Source organism: Cervus canadensis, chromosome 3 (genome assembly GCF_019320065.1).
Source record: "Cervus canadensis isolate Bull #8, Minnesota chromosome 3, ASM1932006v1, whole genome shotgun sequence".
In the NCBI taxonomy this organism is placed as follows: Eukaryota; Metazoa; Chordata; class Mammalia; order Artiodactyla; family Cervidae; genus Cervus; species Cervus canadensis.
Genome location: NC_057388.1, coordinates 11,205,308 through 11,221,540, shown reverse-complemented (window position 1 = coordinate 11,221,540; position 16,233 = coordinate 11,205,308). Strand labels below are relative to the sequence as shown.

The following is a 16,233-nucleotide window of genomic DNA, read 5'->3' as shown; positions in this document are numbered from 1 at the left end:
TAGTTTACCTTTATATATGATATAATGAAAATGAAGTTTTCCCAACTTAATATGCTTTCAGATAGATGCTCAGTTATGCCAGAACAATTTGTAAAGTACCCTGATGTTACTCCTAAATTAGAGTGTCTTACGTGTCAAGTTATTAAATTTTCATGCACACTAACATCACTCTCTGGACCTTGTATTTTATTTCACTGATCAACTGCTGTATGATTACAATTTGTTCTGATTATCGAGGGTTTACATTACATTCAGATATTTGGAAAATTAAATTCTTTTACTTTCTTTTTCATATTTCTCTTAGGTCTGTAGTTTTCCATGTAAAATTTAGTACTGTATTATGTTATCCCCTCTCCCAATGTAACTGATGACAGTTCTATTTGAATTGCATTAAATTTATATATTACTTTATCAGGATAGAAGATACCCATCAGATATAGGAGAGACTTTCCTATACTGAGTCTTCCCATCCAAGAATGCAAAATGTCTATTTGCTTCGATCCTGTATCTTTAATCAAGATCTTCAGTCAGGATCCTATATCTTTAATGGGCTTCTCTGGTGGCTCAGCTGGTGAAGAGTCCGCCTGCAGTGCAGGAGACCTGGGTTCGATGCCTCAGTTGGGAGGATCCCCTGGAGAAGGGAATGGTTACCCACTCCGGTATTTTGGCCAGGAGAATTCCATGGGATCACAAAGAGTCGGGCACGACTGAGCAACTTTCACTTTCACGTTTGCATCTTTAATAGCCACAGTACAGCCTTACAGCATTAATAGCTATAAGACAACAATGATACATCACCTCACACCTGTTACAGTGACCGCCATCAAAAAGACAAAGAGACAACATGTGTTGGGAAGGATGAAGAGGAACAGGAATTCTTGTGCACTATTGATGGGAATGTAAATTGCTGGAGACACTATGGAAAACAGTATGGAATCTCTTCAAAAATTAAAATAACTGTGCTTCATTTAGCTCTCTTCTAGTTCAATTTTTCTAGTTTAACTTTTATTAAGAAATATAGCATACAAACAAGAATGAATAAAAATATTTATCTATAAAATACTGTATAGAAGCAAAAATAAAACAAATATCCATGTACAAACAAGGACAGAACATTACCAATACCCCCAAAGACCACTATGTACCCTCTCTGAAATCATAACTCTCCATGGTAACCATTATCCTAAATTCGGTGTTAACTAGTCCCTCCTTTGCTACTACTAGCAAGGTTAACTACTACCTCCTTTAAAAAGCAGTATTAGTATTGCAATACTAATTAGTATTAAAATACTAAGTTTTAAAGTCATTTATCTGTGTATCTCTAAATAATATGCTGTTTAATTTTTCCTGGTTTTGAAATTTAAGTAAATGGAATTGTACTGAAGGGCTTATTCTGTGATTTGCTTCCCACTCCACTACACACAATTTCATGTTTGTAAGGATCATAACACACTGCTCTGTGGAACTGTGGCTTCTTCATTTTTACTCCTGAGTAATACTTTATGGAATAGATATGCTACAATTTAAATACCTTTTTCTATCATTGATGAATATTCAGACTGTTCTCATTTTTGCTATTAAAAGCAATACAATGGCCCACAGCCAAATCCAGCTGCCTTTATATGGGCCATAGTTAAGAATGGTTTTTACATTTTTAAACGAATGAAAAGTATAAGCCTCACTCATACATTCTCTTTAACCTTAAATGAAATGGTCTTTTAGCAGAAACAATTATTAGTCAATCATGTTAAGTGCAATAATTGGTATGTTTTATATTTTTTCATCCAAGCAACTTTACACTTAACACTTACATATTAAGCAATACTTACATTTCAACTCTTTTTCCCTCACATTTTCAGTTTTGGACAAGCTGTTCTTTCTTTCTTTCACCACCCCCCTACCCCTGCTAATTGGGAATTACTAAGGAGAGCTGCTCTTTAAATTTTTCAGTCACTTCAGTTCAGTCGCTCAGTCGTGTGACCCCATGAATCAGACTCTTTGCGACCCCATGAACCTCAGCACGCCAGGCCTCCCTGTCCATCACCAACTCCCGGAGTTTACTCAAACTCATGCCCATCAAGTAGGTGATGCCATCCAGCCATCTCATCCTCTGTCGTCCCCTTCTCCTCCTGCCCCCAATCCCTCCCAGCATTAGGGTCTTTTCCAATGAGTCAACTCTTTGCATGAGGGGGCCAAAGTATTGGAGTTTCAGCTTCAGCATCAGTTCTCCCAATGAACACCCAGGACTGATCTCCTTTAGGATAGACTGGTTGGATCTCCTTGCAGTCCAAGGAACTCTCAAGAGTCTTTGCCAATACCACAATTCAAAAGCATCAATTTTTCGGTGTTCAGCTTTCTTCACAGTCCAGCTTTAAATATTTAAATACTAGCAAATTTCTTTCTTTCATCAGGATAGGCAAATTCTCTCTGGGATGGATACAGGGGTCTTGAATCATCTTCCTTTTTATTCTCACTGGTATGTGCAATGATCCCTATGCCCCCCTACTCCCAGTGTTGCCTGATGCTGCTCTAATAATTTTACCTCCATAAGCACATTTGCTTCTTTGTTTGCTTTGATTTTGGCCTGGTATTTTATAAGATTTTTACTTTATGTTTGTGATTAGAATTTTCCCAAGCTATGTCTGAGTATGGGAATTTTTTAAGTCCTCTCACTTGGAACAAATTGGCTAAGACCTTTCAAATATGAGGTGCAGATATTTTTGAGCTGTCAATTTCTTCTATTTTGTGCAATACGTATCTTATCCTGTACTGTCTTTTCTCCTTCTATTACAATTTTTATATTTGGTCTCTCTCATGGTTTTTTTTTATTTTTTGCTCTGTCATTTGAAAATTACTTTGGGACATTTCTTATGCTTAATCAGTTACATCACCAATTTGAGTCTCGGCAAAAACCATCCTTTCCTCTTCAACGCCTCTTTGAGTCTCGACAATAACTGTCCTTTCCTCTTTAACGCCTCTACTGAAATTTTAAATTTTAAAATAAATATTTTTGTTGTTTTGTTAATTTGCTTAAGATGTCATTTTAAAGCCATGCCTTGAATATCTTTATTTTCATTTATTTCTTTTTTGTTGTTTGTCATCTGTTTGTTCTGCTTTTTTCCAAAGCTCTCTGAGATGTGCTGTTTTTCTGTTCACTAGGTCTTAGGTCAGTTCCCAGGTGATGACTTGTGAAGATAAACACAGCAGGTTCTGGACCCATAGGTCCTCAGCTACTCAGCAGGCAGGCTGCGGTTCCTGGGAGGAATCAGGAGAAAGCCCCTGTATTGTCCTCCCTACTTTCCTTTAGATTTCTCCCCTCAGAGATGACGAGGACGCCACTGCCTTCATTCCAAAATCCATTCTTTCCTAAAGGTTCAGTACTCCCATATCTGCTACATTCAGCATCTAACCATGGCCACTCTCCCTCCACCAAAAAACCCCAAACAACCGCCTAGCACAAGCTCTCACTTACAGCAGCTCTCCCTGGACTCTTCATATGCACCCATGGTTTGCAGGAATACAAAAAAAATCAGACCTCATTCATACTTCCCTACTCCTAGTCAAAAATCCAGCCAACTAAAGTAGATGAGTTTCAGGGGGGATGGTAAGGGAGGAGTCTTTCAATATACCATCTATACAGAATTCATATAAACTGTTTTTGAAATTTAAAAAATAAAACCCTCCATGAGAATGAAAACTTTCTCCAATCCTTAGGGGAAAAAAAGGCTATACTTAGGGAAAATAAAGTCATTTCTAGACTATTAAAATACCAGCATAACATTAACATTGCAGAGCTCATATACCTTTTTCTAGTTCCACTGGGAAAAGTTCCAGCTTTTCTACACGTTTTTCAAGTTCATACTCAGCCGAAGCAGCTACGGGGTCAACTTCATCATTCCTCCTGTCATAGTCTTCGTTGGAGTATGTGCTGAAGACCTGTAGTAAGATGTCAGAAATAAGATGAAAATCCAGAAAAGACAGCTTTCTTAATTTAAAAATCTAAGTATCCAAAACTACATAAGTTAAAAATTTTCTATGAAGAATTTCTTCTAAACAACTGTTTTGTCATCAAATCAATAGAGATGTTAGGAAAAGGAAAACTGAATCAGAATAAAAGTAACTCACTAATTTTAAAAAATGTACCACTTTTTATAATTTGAGAGACAACAGTAGCCAACAGCTAATCATTATATGGTTATCAATATTTATCACCTTTTACAGAATCAGGGTATACCATATTAACTGCAATAAAACTAAGGTAAAGCATCTAGAGCATGCTACTAGAGCAAACACCCACACTGAATCCATTTCATGCTATGACCTGTAAAAGCCCTGGTGTTGTAGTGTGCTGGAACTAGAATTATATTTGAAACACAGAATCACTGAAACTGACTTATATTCTATACTGTACCAGGCTGTGTTAGCTCTCATTTGTCATCTCTCATTTTACTTGCATGCATATATAAATTAAATTCTCACTGAACATTTTAATTAAATGACTCAAAATATTGCTCAAGATATGCAAAACAAATAGAATACTGGTAGGTCTTTCTTCCTGACCTAAGTCATTCAAAAGATCATTATATGTGGTCTTCCAATGCAGCCATAAGAAACTTACTGTCCTTATTTCTGCTGAAGTATCTGATTTATTTTAAAAGCAACTGGAAGTTGGTATACAGTCCCTCACTTAATACACTGAAGAGTGTTTAAAAGAAAAAAATATATAATTCATCAAACCAAATTAATTTGCATGATAAAAACTGTTCAATTAAATTCAACAGTTATGAAGTATTCAAGCAGTGCCTGACAAAACTCTGTCATGTCCTCCAAAATTAAAAATCTCAGAGTGAGCAGTTTTTTTAAAAATATACATAAAAAGTGATAATAAATGTAGAAAGCAGGACTGAAGGTCAGAGATGGAAGAAATCAAGTCTATTGTCTATAAAGCTGGCCCTGCTAGTCCAGATGTGCTTTACATTCATATTACTGGAAAACTGGCAGCTCTTACATGCTATATATGGTAATCTATAAACCAGAAATACATATTGGATACATAGAAACAGATGGAGTGTGGTTCCTAATTCTACATATTTCTCAAAATCGTGTCATTTATTTTTTGTTCCTGACTTCCAACATGTTTTCATAGCTATGTGCCATTCAGAGTTGGTCTCTGCCACATTTCTCCACCACAATAAACATTTCTGCATCAAAGGGAACACATCCAGACTAGGGGGTTTGTATCTTTTAGATTAATCTTTTCACAAAATATGCTTCCTATGCCCCTTCCATAGAACCTTCTAGTGTTTTTTTGTAAAATGTCAGGTTTATGACTTTCTCTTAGACAGCCTTTTTGATCTTTCACTTATATGTTTTGGTAATCATTAATTCATATATATTCATGCATCAAAGAATTATACAGTACCAGCTTTATGCCAGACATTATGGTAGACACAGAAGAAGGCATAATCTCAAGAAGCTCACAGTTTAGTAGGGACACAAATAAAAATAAACAACTACCATATACGTGATAACTGATATAACAAAGGAATGTACCAAGCAATTTTTTATGGTTCAGAAAAAGGGAAGAATTCCATGGAACGGGAACTATCTGAGCTGAATCCTAAAGAATAAACCAGGATTCATATATTCAAATGTAGAAGAGGTAAAATGTATATTTCAAATATAAGACACTAGAAAAAATCTGTATCTTTTGGAAAACATGGACAATTGAATGGATCAAAAAATAGCATGCCTACAGAAACAAACTTTAATAACACACACAAAAAAGTAATTGGATCTGGAACATACATGTCCTGGAAACTATTGGCAGTGGTGACTGGAAATTATTCCATTAATGTCTGCCACTCTACTTCTGCTAATAGGTTCAATTATATGATTGCTAAATAAGGATTCAAATGATCATACTAAACATAACTCAACTTTACTCCTGCATTTAATTTGTGAATAAAAGAACATATACGTATTTTTATATATGTGTACATGTGAGTGTATACAGTGGAAGTGAGAAAAAGATTTAAGGGACTAGATCTCATAGACAGAGTACCTGATGAACTATGGACGGAGGTTTATGATATTGTACAGGAGACAGGGCTCAAGACCATCCTCAAGAAAAAGAAATGCAAAACAGCAAAATGGCTATCTGAGAGGCCTCACAAATAACTGTGAAAAGAAGAGAAGTGAAAAGCAAAGGAGAAAAGGAAAGATATTCCCATTTGAATGCAGAGCTCCAAAGAATAGCAAGGAGAGATAAGAAAGCATTCCTCAGCGATCAATGCAAAAAAGTAGAGGAAAACAAAAGAATGGGAAAGACTAGAGATCTCCTCAAGAAAATTAAAGACACCAAGGGAACATTTCATGCAAAGATGGGCTTGATAAAGGACAGAAATGGTATGGACCTACCAGAAGCAGAAGATATTAAGAAGAGGTGGCAAGAATACACAGAAAACTGTACAAAAAAGATCTTCACGACCCAGATAATCACTATGGTGTGATCACTCACCTAGAGCCAGACATCCTGGAATGTGAAGTCAAGTGGGCCATAGAAAACATCACTACGAACAAAGCTAGTGGAAGTGATGGAATTCCAGTTGAGCTATTTCAAATCCTAAAAGATGATGCTGCGAAAGTGCTGCACTCAATATGCCAGCAAATTTGGAAAACTCAGCAGTGGCCACAGGACTGGAAAAGGTCAGTTTTCATTCCAATCCCAAACAAAGGCAATGCCAAAGAATGCTCAAACTAACACACAGTTGGACTCATCTCACACACTAGTAAAGTAATGCTCAAAATTCTCCAAGCCAGGCTTCAGCAATACGTGAACCATGAACTTCCAGATGTTCAAGCTCGTTTTAGAAAAGGCAGAGGAACCAGAGATCAAATTGCCAACATCTGCTGGATCATCGGAAAAGAAAGAGAGTTCCAGAAAAACATCTACTTCTGCTTTATTGACTATGCCAAAACCTGTGACTGTGTGGATCACAATAAATTGTGGAAAATTCTTTAAGAGATGGGAATACCAGACCACCTGACCTGCCTCTTGAGAAACCTGTATGCAGGTGAGAAAGCAACAGTTAGAACTGGACATGGAACAACAGACTGGTTCCAAATAGGAAAAGGAGTATGTCAAGGCTGTATATTGTCACCCTGCTTATTTAACTTATATGCAGAGTACATCATGAGAAATGCTGGGCTGGAAGAAGCACAAGCTGGAATCAAGATTGCCAGGAGAAATATCAGTAACCTCAGATATGCAGATGACACCACCCTCATGGCAGAAAGTGAAGAAGAACTAAAGAGCCTCTTGATGTTCAGTGAAAGAGGAGAATGAAAAGGTTGGCATAACGCTCAACATTCAGAATACTATGATCATGGCATCTGGTCCCATCACTTCATGGCAAATAGATGGGGAAACAGTGGAAACAGTGGCTGACTTTATTTTGGGGGGCTCCAAAATCACTGCAGATTGTGATTGCAGCCATGAAATTAAAAGATGCTTACTCCTTGGAAGGAAATTTATGACCAACATAGACAGCATATTAAAAAGCAGAGACATTACTTTGCCGACAAAGTTCTGTCTAGTCAAGGCTATGGTTTTTCCAGTGGTCATGTATGGATGTGAGAGTTGGACTATAAAGAAAGCTGAGCGCTGAAGAATTGATGCTTTTGAACTGTGGTGTTGGAGAAGACTCTCAAGAGTCCCTTGGACTGCAAGGAGATCCAACCAGTCCATCCTAGAGGAGATCAGTCCTGGGTGCTCATTGGAAGGACAGATGTTGAAGCTGAAACTCCAATACTTTGGCCACCTGATGGGAAGAGCTGACTCATTGGAAAAGACCCTGATGCTGGGAAAGATTGAGGGCGGGAGGAGAAGGGGACAACAGATGAGGATGGACGACAGGATGAGATGGTTGGATGGCATCACCGACTCAACGGACATGGGTTTGGGTGGACTCCGGGAGTTGGTGATGGACAGGGAGGCCTGGCGTGCTGCGGTTTATGGGGTCCCAAAGAGTTGGACACGACAGAGCAACTTAACTGAACTGAACTGTGTGTATATAGAGACACACCTTCTAGCAAATATTCTTTCCCAATAAGGCTGGTTTATAAAGTTCATTTAGGGATATCCAAAAATTAAATAAAACAAACTGAAAACTAACTATATAACTACAGATTGGAAAATAATATTTTAAATAATGTTTGAGGCATATATCAATCAGATGACCATATCACCATTTCATTCTGTAGAGAACAAATAATATAATATACTTTTCATCCTCAGCTTAATCATTGTCTGGTATATTATGTGGGCACATAAGCAAACCCTTATAAATACATGGAAAAAAAAAAAAGGCCAGAACTCATTATTTGCGAATTAAGCTTTTATTTACCTGGAAAATCCAAGAGGTTAAACAGAAAACTTTAGAACTAACAAGAGTTCAGTGATTTCTACATTCCCTCAATCATGTAAAAAAAATCATTCTCTTAAACTTATACAAGCCAAACTTGGGCTATTGCTACTACAAATGAAGAGGACAATTACAAGAAAAGCAAGTGTGTTTCTGGAAATGTAGTTCCCTAACTATTATATCTGTGATAATTTATCATACAACCTCAAATGTATTGTGAGACCTACAGATAGAAAATACTAATGTCGTTTTAAAGAAATAAAACAATGTTGTCTTGCCTTTGGGAAAAAAGAGTTCAGTGAAAACAGAATTTGAAAACTAACCAGAAAATCCATAGTAATTTTAGAAAATATAATAGACAAGATCAGAAATTATAAAATATTCAAGAATTAGTGATTATAACTGTGCAAGGATATCCTTATCTATAAAACGTAACTGAAAAATTAAAAAAGCCCTGAGCAAGTGTAACGCCATGCTATATTCTTGGATTAAAATCCTTAATATTGTAAAATCATCTATGATCCTAAATTACTGTAAATGTCTGTTTGCCCCAATTTAATTTATGAATACAGGGCAATCAAAATTGCAATTCCACTAACGTTATTCCTGGAAAATAGCAAGCTGCTTGCAAACAAAGAATAAGAATGGAAACAGACCTTATCAGATATCAGAAGATATAATGAAACCTCATTTATTAAGGCAATATACTTTGACCAAAGACAGATCTATTTTTGTAGTTTCCGTTTCACTCCTGTACTTTTCTATTCGAATGAGTTTGGGAGATCTATTCAAAAAATAGTAGGGAAAGAATGAGATACCCTCCTGAGAAAAAAAATTCCTATTTCATATGATTAACAAAAGTAAAATTTACATTGGCTAAGAACAAAAAAGTTATAAATTATTAAACTGCAAAAGTTCAAACTACCGAACAATTACATTCATTTCTCATGCTAGTGAGGTTACACTCAAAATCCTTCAAGTTAGGCTTCAGCAGTACGTGTGGCAAGAACTTCCAGTTGTAGAAGCTGGGTTTAGAAAACGTAGAGGAACCAGGGAACAAACTGTCAGCATTCGCTGGATGACAGAGTAAGCAAAGGAATTCCAGAAAGACAATCATTTCTGCTTCATCGACTATGAGAAAGTCTTTGACTACGTGGATCATAACAAACCATGGATAACCCGTAAAACAGATGGGAATATCAGACCACCTTGCCTGTTTCCTGAGAAACCTGTATGAGGGGCAAGAAGCAACAGTTAGAACCTTCCATGGAACAAATCACTGGTCAAGACTGGGAAAGGACTAAGACACGGCTTTATATTGTCACTCTGTTTATTTAATTTATAAGCAGAGCACATCATGGGAAATGCCAGGTTGGATGAGCCATAAGCTGAAATCAAGATTGCTGGGAGAAATATCAACAGCTTCGGATATGCAGGTGATACCAATTCTAACGGCAGAGAAGAGGAACTAAAGAGCCTCTCAATGAGGGTAAAAGAGGAGAGTGAAAAAGCTGGCTTAAAACTCAACATTAAAAAAACTAAGATCATAGCATTTGGTCCCATCATTTCACAGCAAATAGATGGGGAAAAAGTGGAAACAGTGACAGATTTTCTTTTCTTAAGCTCCAAGATCACTGCAGATGGTAACTGCAACCATGAAATTAAAAGATGCTTGCTTCATGGAAGGAAAACTATGACAAACCTAGACAGAGTATTAAAAAGCAAAGACATCACTATGCTGACAGAGGTTTCATCTAGTCAAAGCCATTGTTTTTCCAGTAGTCATGTATGGATGTGAGTGTTGGACCATAAAAAGGTTGAGCACTGAAGAATGGATGCTTTTGAATTGTGGTGCTGGAGAAGACTCTTGAGGGTCCCTTGGACTGCAAGGAGATCAAATCAAATTCTTTGGAAGGACTGATGCTGAAGTTGAAGCTGCAATACTTTGGCCACCTGATGAGAAGAGCCAACTCACTGGAAAAGACCCTAATGCTGGGAAAGATTGAAGGCGGGAGGAGAAGGGGACGACAGAGGATGAGATGGTTGGATGGCATCACCAGCTCAGTGAACATGAAGTCGAGCAAACCCCAGGCGACAGTGGAGGACACGGCGGCCTGGCGTGCTGCAGTCCATGGGGTTGTAGAAAGTTGGACAGGACTTAGTGTGAACAACAAACTGCTAAAAGAAAACACGCAACAGTGTTTTTAACAGGCAAGAGAGAATCTTCCCCAAAAGCCACGGATCCTAAAAGGCCTAAAGAAAATAAACTATTTGATTAAAAATTAACGCTAAAAACTTCTAGGTAACAATATACACCATAATGAAATTATAAAACAGGTCAAATATTAGGAGAATATATTGCCAAATATCAAGATGAAATATAAACATTTGTAACATAAAAAATGTTTTATCAACTTAAAAACTACAAGTAGAGGGAAGGAAACTGAGAATTCAAAAAAGAAACACTACTGTTCAATAAATGATGTAAAGATGCTCACTTTCATTAAAAATTTTATTTTTAAAAATTAAGAAGGAAATGCAATATATTTACCTATAGTATGACTTTTTTAAAAAGCCTGCAACATCTAGTGTTTGTGAGGATATAGGAAAAACACTCCTGAAAAAGCAGGAAAAAAGTCAAAATTTGAAATTAGCTATCAAGATTGTAAATGTAAATGCCTTTGATCCAATAATGCTACATGTAAGTATTTATAGAGACATTTATAAGTGTGCACAGATATCTGTGCAAGGAAGTTCATTAAAAAACCATTTGTAATTCCCCAAGATGGAAAATTATATAAATGTTCAAAGATAGAGAAAATGTCTTACTATGTTATAGTATTTACAAAGATGTAATTTCACGCAATGATAAGAAAGATCTATCTCTGCAGACATGAGAGGCTCTGAAATTACTTAGCCAAAGGCTCATATATTACTTACCAAATAGGCACATGGCAGATATATCTATGTCCATATCCACATGTATCCACTTCTCTATCTCTATATATACATAGACAGTGAGTGAAAGTCACTCAGTCATGTCTGACTCTTTGTGACCCCATGGACTATAATACAGTCCATGGAGTTCTCTAGGCCAGAACACTGGAGTCGGTAGCCCTTCCCTTCTCCAGGGCATCTTCCCAACCCAGGGAACGAACCCAGGCCTCCTACGCTGCAGGCAGATTCCTTACCAGCTGAGCCACCACGGAAGTCCAAGAATACTGGAGTGGGTAGCCGATCCCTTCCCCAGTGAATCTTCCCCACCCAGGAATTGGACCAGAGTCTCCTGCGCTGCAGGCGGATTCTTTATCAGCTGAGATACCAGGGAAGCCCATATATATAGGTTTAAATATATTCTCAATTGGTATGACCCTGACTTTAATCTAAAATTAAAGATCTCCTAAATTCCCTAGCCATGTAGCTCTTGCCAAACTGTAAAACCACTCTAAGCCTCAGTTTCATTATTTACAAAATAGCTACTATAATAATAATAATACCTATCATATAAAGTTGCTGTGAAAATGAAATGAGACAATCTAAATAATTATGCTGGGTTCAACGTAAGGGGAGGGAAAGCTTTCCCAGGGTAATCAGAGATAACAATATTTCCCCAGATACCTACACTCATCTCATACTCTTATTTACAAATAAGTTTTGAATGTTTCATCCACTATGATGCTTAATGCCCTTGGAACAAAAATCTACTAGAATAATTTGGTGTTACAATGTAGCCTGGCCTGCCAAAACCCCTACCTGTGTCCAGAACAATACAATATCATTACACAATGGCTTGTTCTTTGCCAGGCTTTGCTTTGCCTTGACCAGGAAGAACCTCAGAGATGAAAGGAAAATTGACGTAGGTAAGACTTTCCCTTTCATCAATATGGCCATGACTCATTCAGTATTCTTACAATAGTTCTATCATTTTTATTTATATTACCATAACTGCTCTACAAATATATATGAATAGTTAATTATGCAAATAATAATCAAAACCCCATCATGATATTGCTGCAATGCAAAAATGCAAAAAACTAAAAGGCCAATAGCACCCCGTGCCCTAACATTCAGCACCATGCAAGAGGTATACACATATTTAGTTCAGCCACCTTTACATTGTTTCTGTGTTATTTCACAGAGAAAAGCAAAAGGATGTTTAAATTTAACACTTCTTGTAGCAGAGCCAACAAGTGAGATTCTATTCCTTGATCAAAGGAAACAAAACAAGACCTTATCCCTTGCTTTGCAGCAGAGGCAGGCTTTTAGGGATAACAAGTTTACAAATACAGTTAGCAACGACATTTCTGACCCTGCAATCCAAAGTTATGAAAAATAAATAAAGTTAAAATTAGCTTATAAGATTTCAACTAGAACCATTCTTTTTCACATTTCCAGTAATTGGAGCTCCAATACTTTTTCAAAACAACAGCAACATTTTTTCAACAATAAGGTAAAAAAACCTGATTTCCTTTACTTCCTTACAACACATTTTCTTTAATCAATGCAGGTCAAAACGAATCCAGGATTTTCTGTAAATATTGACTGGAAGGAATCTCCCACAAGGCTTCCACAAGATTTCAGTTCTGCCTGTCGTCTGTGTTCTGCTTCATCTCCTGACACATCAAAGATGGAAAATGTTCCAGGTTCTAGCAAGCTGTATTTCAGATGATGGCTTGGCATAGCATGCTCGTGGAGATTAGCCAAGCATTCACATGCTTCCACAAATGGGCCCCACTTATCACGAGCTTCCCCGGCAGAACTCTAACTCACCTTCACATGATTTTAGCGGCTCTGCTTAAGAGACTCTATAAATTGACACTAAGAGAAGACAGTCCACCTCAAAGTTTTTAAAAACAAATTTGGTGATAAACCGTCCTCAGAAAGGAGGATCCTGACAGCCTTAGAACAATGTACACAAAACTTCAGTTTCCTTTCCTTCCCACACTGATTTACAATGTTAAGAATTATAGTTTCTAGATTGCCGAGTGTGTGCCAGGAAGTATATTAGGTTCTTGGTGCAAACTGACATAAGCCAAACTGGACTTGAAAATCATCAGGCATTTGGGGGTAAGCACTGGCAGTCCCCAAAGATTCTAAATAGGTGAGAGTTTTCCGATGAATATAAACACACTGATGAGCAGGAGGATGAAAAAACAGACCTGCGGCTCTATCTTGCATGCTCAGTACAGTCTCAGATTTCGGTCCTTCAGTTACTCTGACAAGTAACCTGCATGGAGGCATGCTTAAAGCAACTGTGACAATATTCCACAGTAGGATGTCTCTAACCTAACTGGATCTGTCAACAAAACCCTACAGTTCAGAAAAAAAGACCAAATGAATAAGAGAGTTAGATGCTACTCCAAAAGCTTAGCTTGCTTGAATCAAAGTCCATTTACATAAAATGTTTCTAAAACCAATCCACGTATTTTCAACATCACTCATTTAACCAATTATCTGTAACATTCCTAACATTAATAAACCTTCCTATGCAGATTTAAAGTATGCATCTCTGGAGTGTAGACTTCTAATTAGGTTCTTTCAAATACTAATTCTTGAGTGAAGATCCATGAGTGTTATACCTAGAGTGCTAAGTAAAGACTCCTAAAAGAAAGCTATACCCATAAATACGGTGATGTGTATGCTCTAATAACTGAAAGTAAATTACAGACAATACAAAGCTTTAACTTTAACTCTAAAGAAGTAGTCTTTAACTCTTGTACCAACTGATCCAGTAAATAAGGCAGAAAAAAGGAGAGTATCTACTTTTCATTTTTTTGCATGAGAAATTCAAAGCTCAGAGAACAATATACATGGCATATATGAGGATAACTAATAAAGTCTGTAAGGACAAAAGGTGTATTTCACTAGTTGCAAGCCTAGTGGTTTCATGAATAACTAAAGAACAGGAAGTGAAAAAACAAATATACTTGACATAATGAGAGGTAAAGAACAGGCTGATCAAAAGGCAACACAAAGAGGCTTATATTCATCAGGTTTCTCCAGAGAAACACAACCAACAGGAGGTGTGTGTGTATAAGATGTTCCCCGACCCAGGGATCGAACCTGGGTCTTCCACATTGCAGGCAGATTCTTTACTGCCTAAGCCATCAGAGAAGCCCTCATATTTGTATTTACATTAACTAGATTTACTTTAAGGAATTGGCTCATGTCATTATAGAGACTGACAAATCCAAAATCTGCAGAGTAGCCAGCTGGAGACACAGGGAAAAGCTGCTGCTGGGAGTTGAGGTCCAAAGGATTCTCTCTGCTTCAGGGGAAGTCAGTCTTTTACTGTAAAGCCTTCAACTGGTTGTATGAGTCCCACCCACATTACAGAGGGCAATTTACTTTACTGTACTCAAAGTCTACTAATTGAGATGTTTACTTCGTTCAAAAACAGTGTCACAAAAACATCTAAAATAATATGTGATCTAAAATATCTGGCCACCATGGCCTAGACAACTTGACACATAAAATTAACTATCACAAAGTCCTTAAAATAGAATACTCTTTGGCTCCAAAAGCTTGACATCTAACTGAGATAATCATATCTAGATAGTGCCTCTCTATATATCATTACAGTGTTGTAAATTTTTATATCCCCAGATACATTCATGGAATGTACACAAAACCCAGATAAAATTAAACCTACATTTTTGTATTATCAATGGCACCAATCACTTCATACTTCTAGATAATCAACAATGAAATATGGAGAATATAAATTCGTCAAATTTAAAATAGCAATGGTTGACTCTGTAGAAAGATAAGCTAAATAAAGAAAACTTTTTATGAAAGAATATTTAAAAATGAGTGGAGTTTTATTAAGGTCACAAATACAGAAATTATCAGTGAAATAAAAAGATTAGAGAGTCCTATATCTCTTCCTTTTGACAAACTAGAATTCAGTTATAATTAGCATATTTATCTACAAATATGTATATAGTTAAAGTCCTTGAAAAATCTTAAAAATAAGCTTAATATCTCCTTACAAAATCAGCTTATGCCACTAGAGTAATTAAAAAGAAATTCCATCATAAATAAATATAAACTTAGCTTATTTTAAACTTGGACAAATTGTCCAAAAAAGTGAGTTTTTCCGGTAGACAGTTGAACAGAAAACTGGGCAGTTCCACAGATGTTCATGTTTTCTTGGTATTTTTCAAATTGTAATAAACATTTAAACACATCCATGAGAAATTAGCAATGTTCTTTTTCAGCTCAGCCAGACTTTTGGTTTAAATCAGAGACATATGCTTTTCAAACTGACAACCAGTGGCCAGCATGAAATAAACTGGTGACCGTGGTCCAGTTCCCACTGAACACGTATCTTCATCACAGGAAAAGTGAACTAATTAGCACCACTTGGCAACTTCTGGCGGGGGGGGGGCTGGATGATCTCCTAGAGAAACAACCTCCCATTCACAGAAGGTAGTGCTCCCGTACAGATGCAACAGGCCGAGCCAGTAAGTCAGACTGTTCTCACACTTGTCTTCGAGGTTGGCATTCACTTCTTTCACTACCAGACCTCGCACTGTGCTGCTAAAGGCCCATGGAGGAAGGTTATTTTGAATTATCTAAATAAAAAAACAGATGGAGGTGAGTGCTACAGCATGTATGGGGCAGTGAGGCTACAGAGGAGAAAGGGAGTCATGGACCACACCAAAGAGGGTCTGAGGCTGAGAAAAGAAAGACTTTCCAAGGTATAAGAGTTACTCGTGTATATAAGTTTACTCTCCCCCATGCCAAGGTCCCAAGGGTGACTGCACCTCTGATATGAGGGCTATGGGGGTATCATGAGGACTAA

General features: G+C 37.1%; 1 protein-coding gene across 13 annotated transcripts in view; it reads right to left on the bottom strand.

The window, feature by feature from the left end:
• The window catches only part of PPP1R9A (protein phosphatase 1 regulatory subunit 9A), a 321,494-nt gene that overhangs the window by 140,430 nt on the left and 164,831 nt on the right, over window positions 1-16,233 (bottom strand). For all 13 annotated transcript variants that reach the window (XM_043462631.1, XM_043462642.1, XM_043462637.1 and 10 more), the window contains exon 3: window positions 3,804-3,936. In XM_043462631.1, the coding sequence (XP_043318566.1) occupies window positions 3,804-3,936 (133 nt within the window). The remainder of the gene's footprint in view (window positions 1-3,803; window positions 3,937-16,233) is intronic.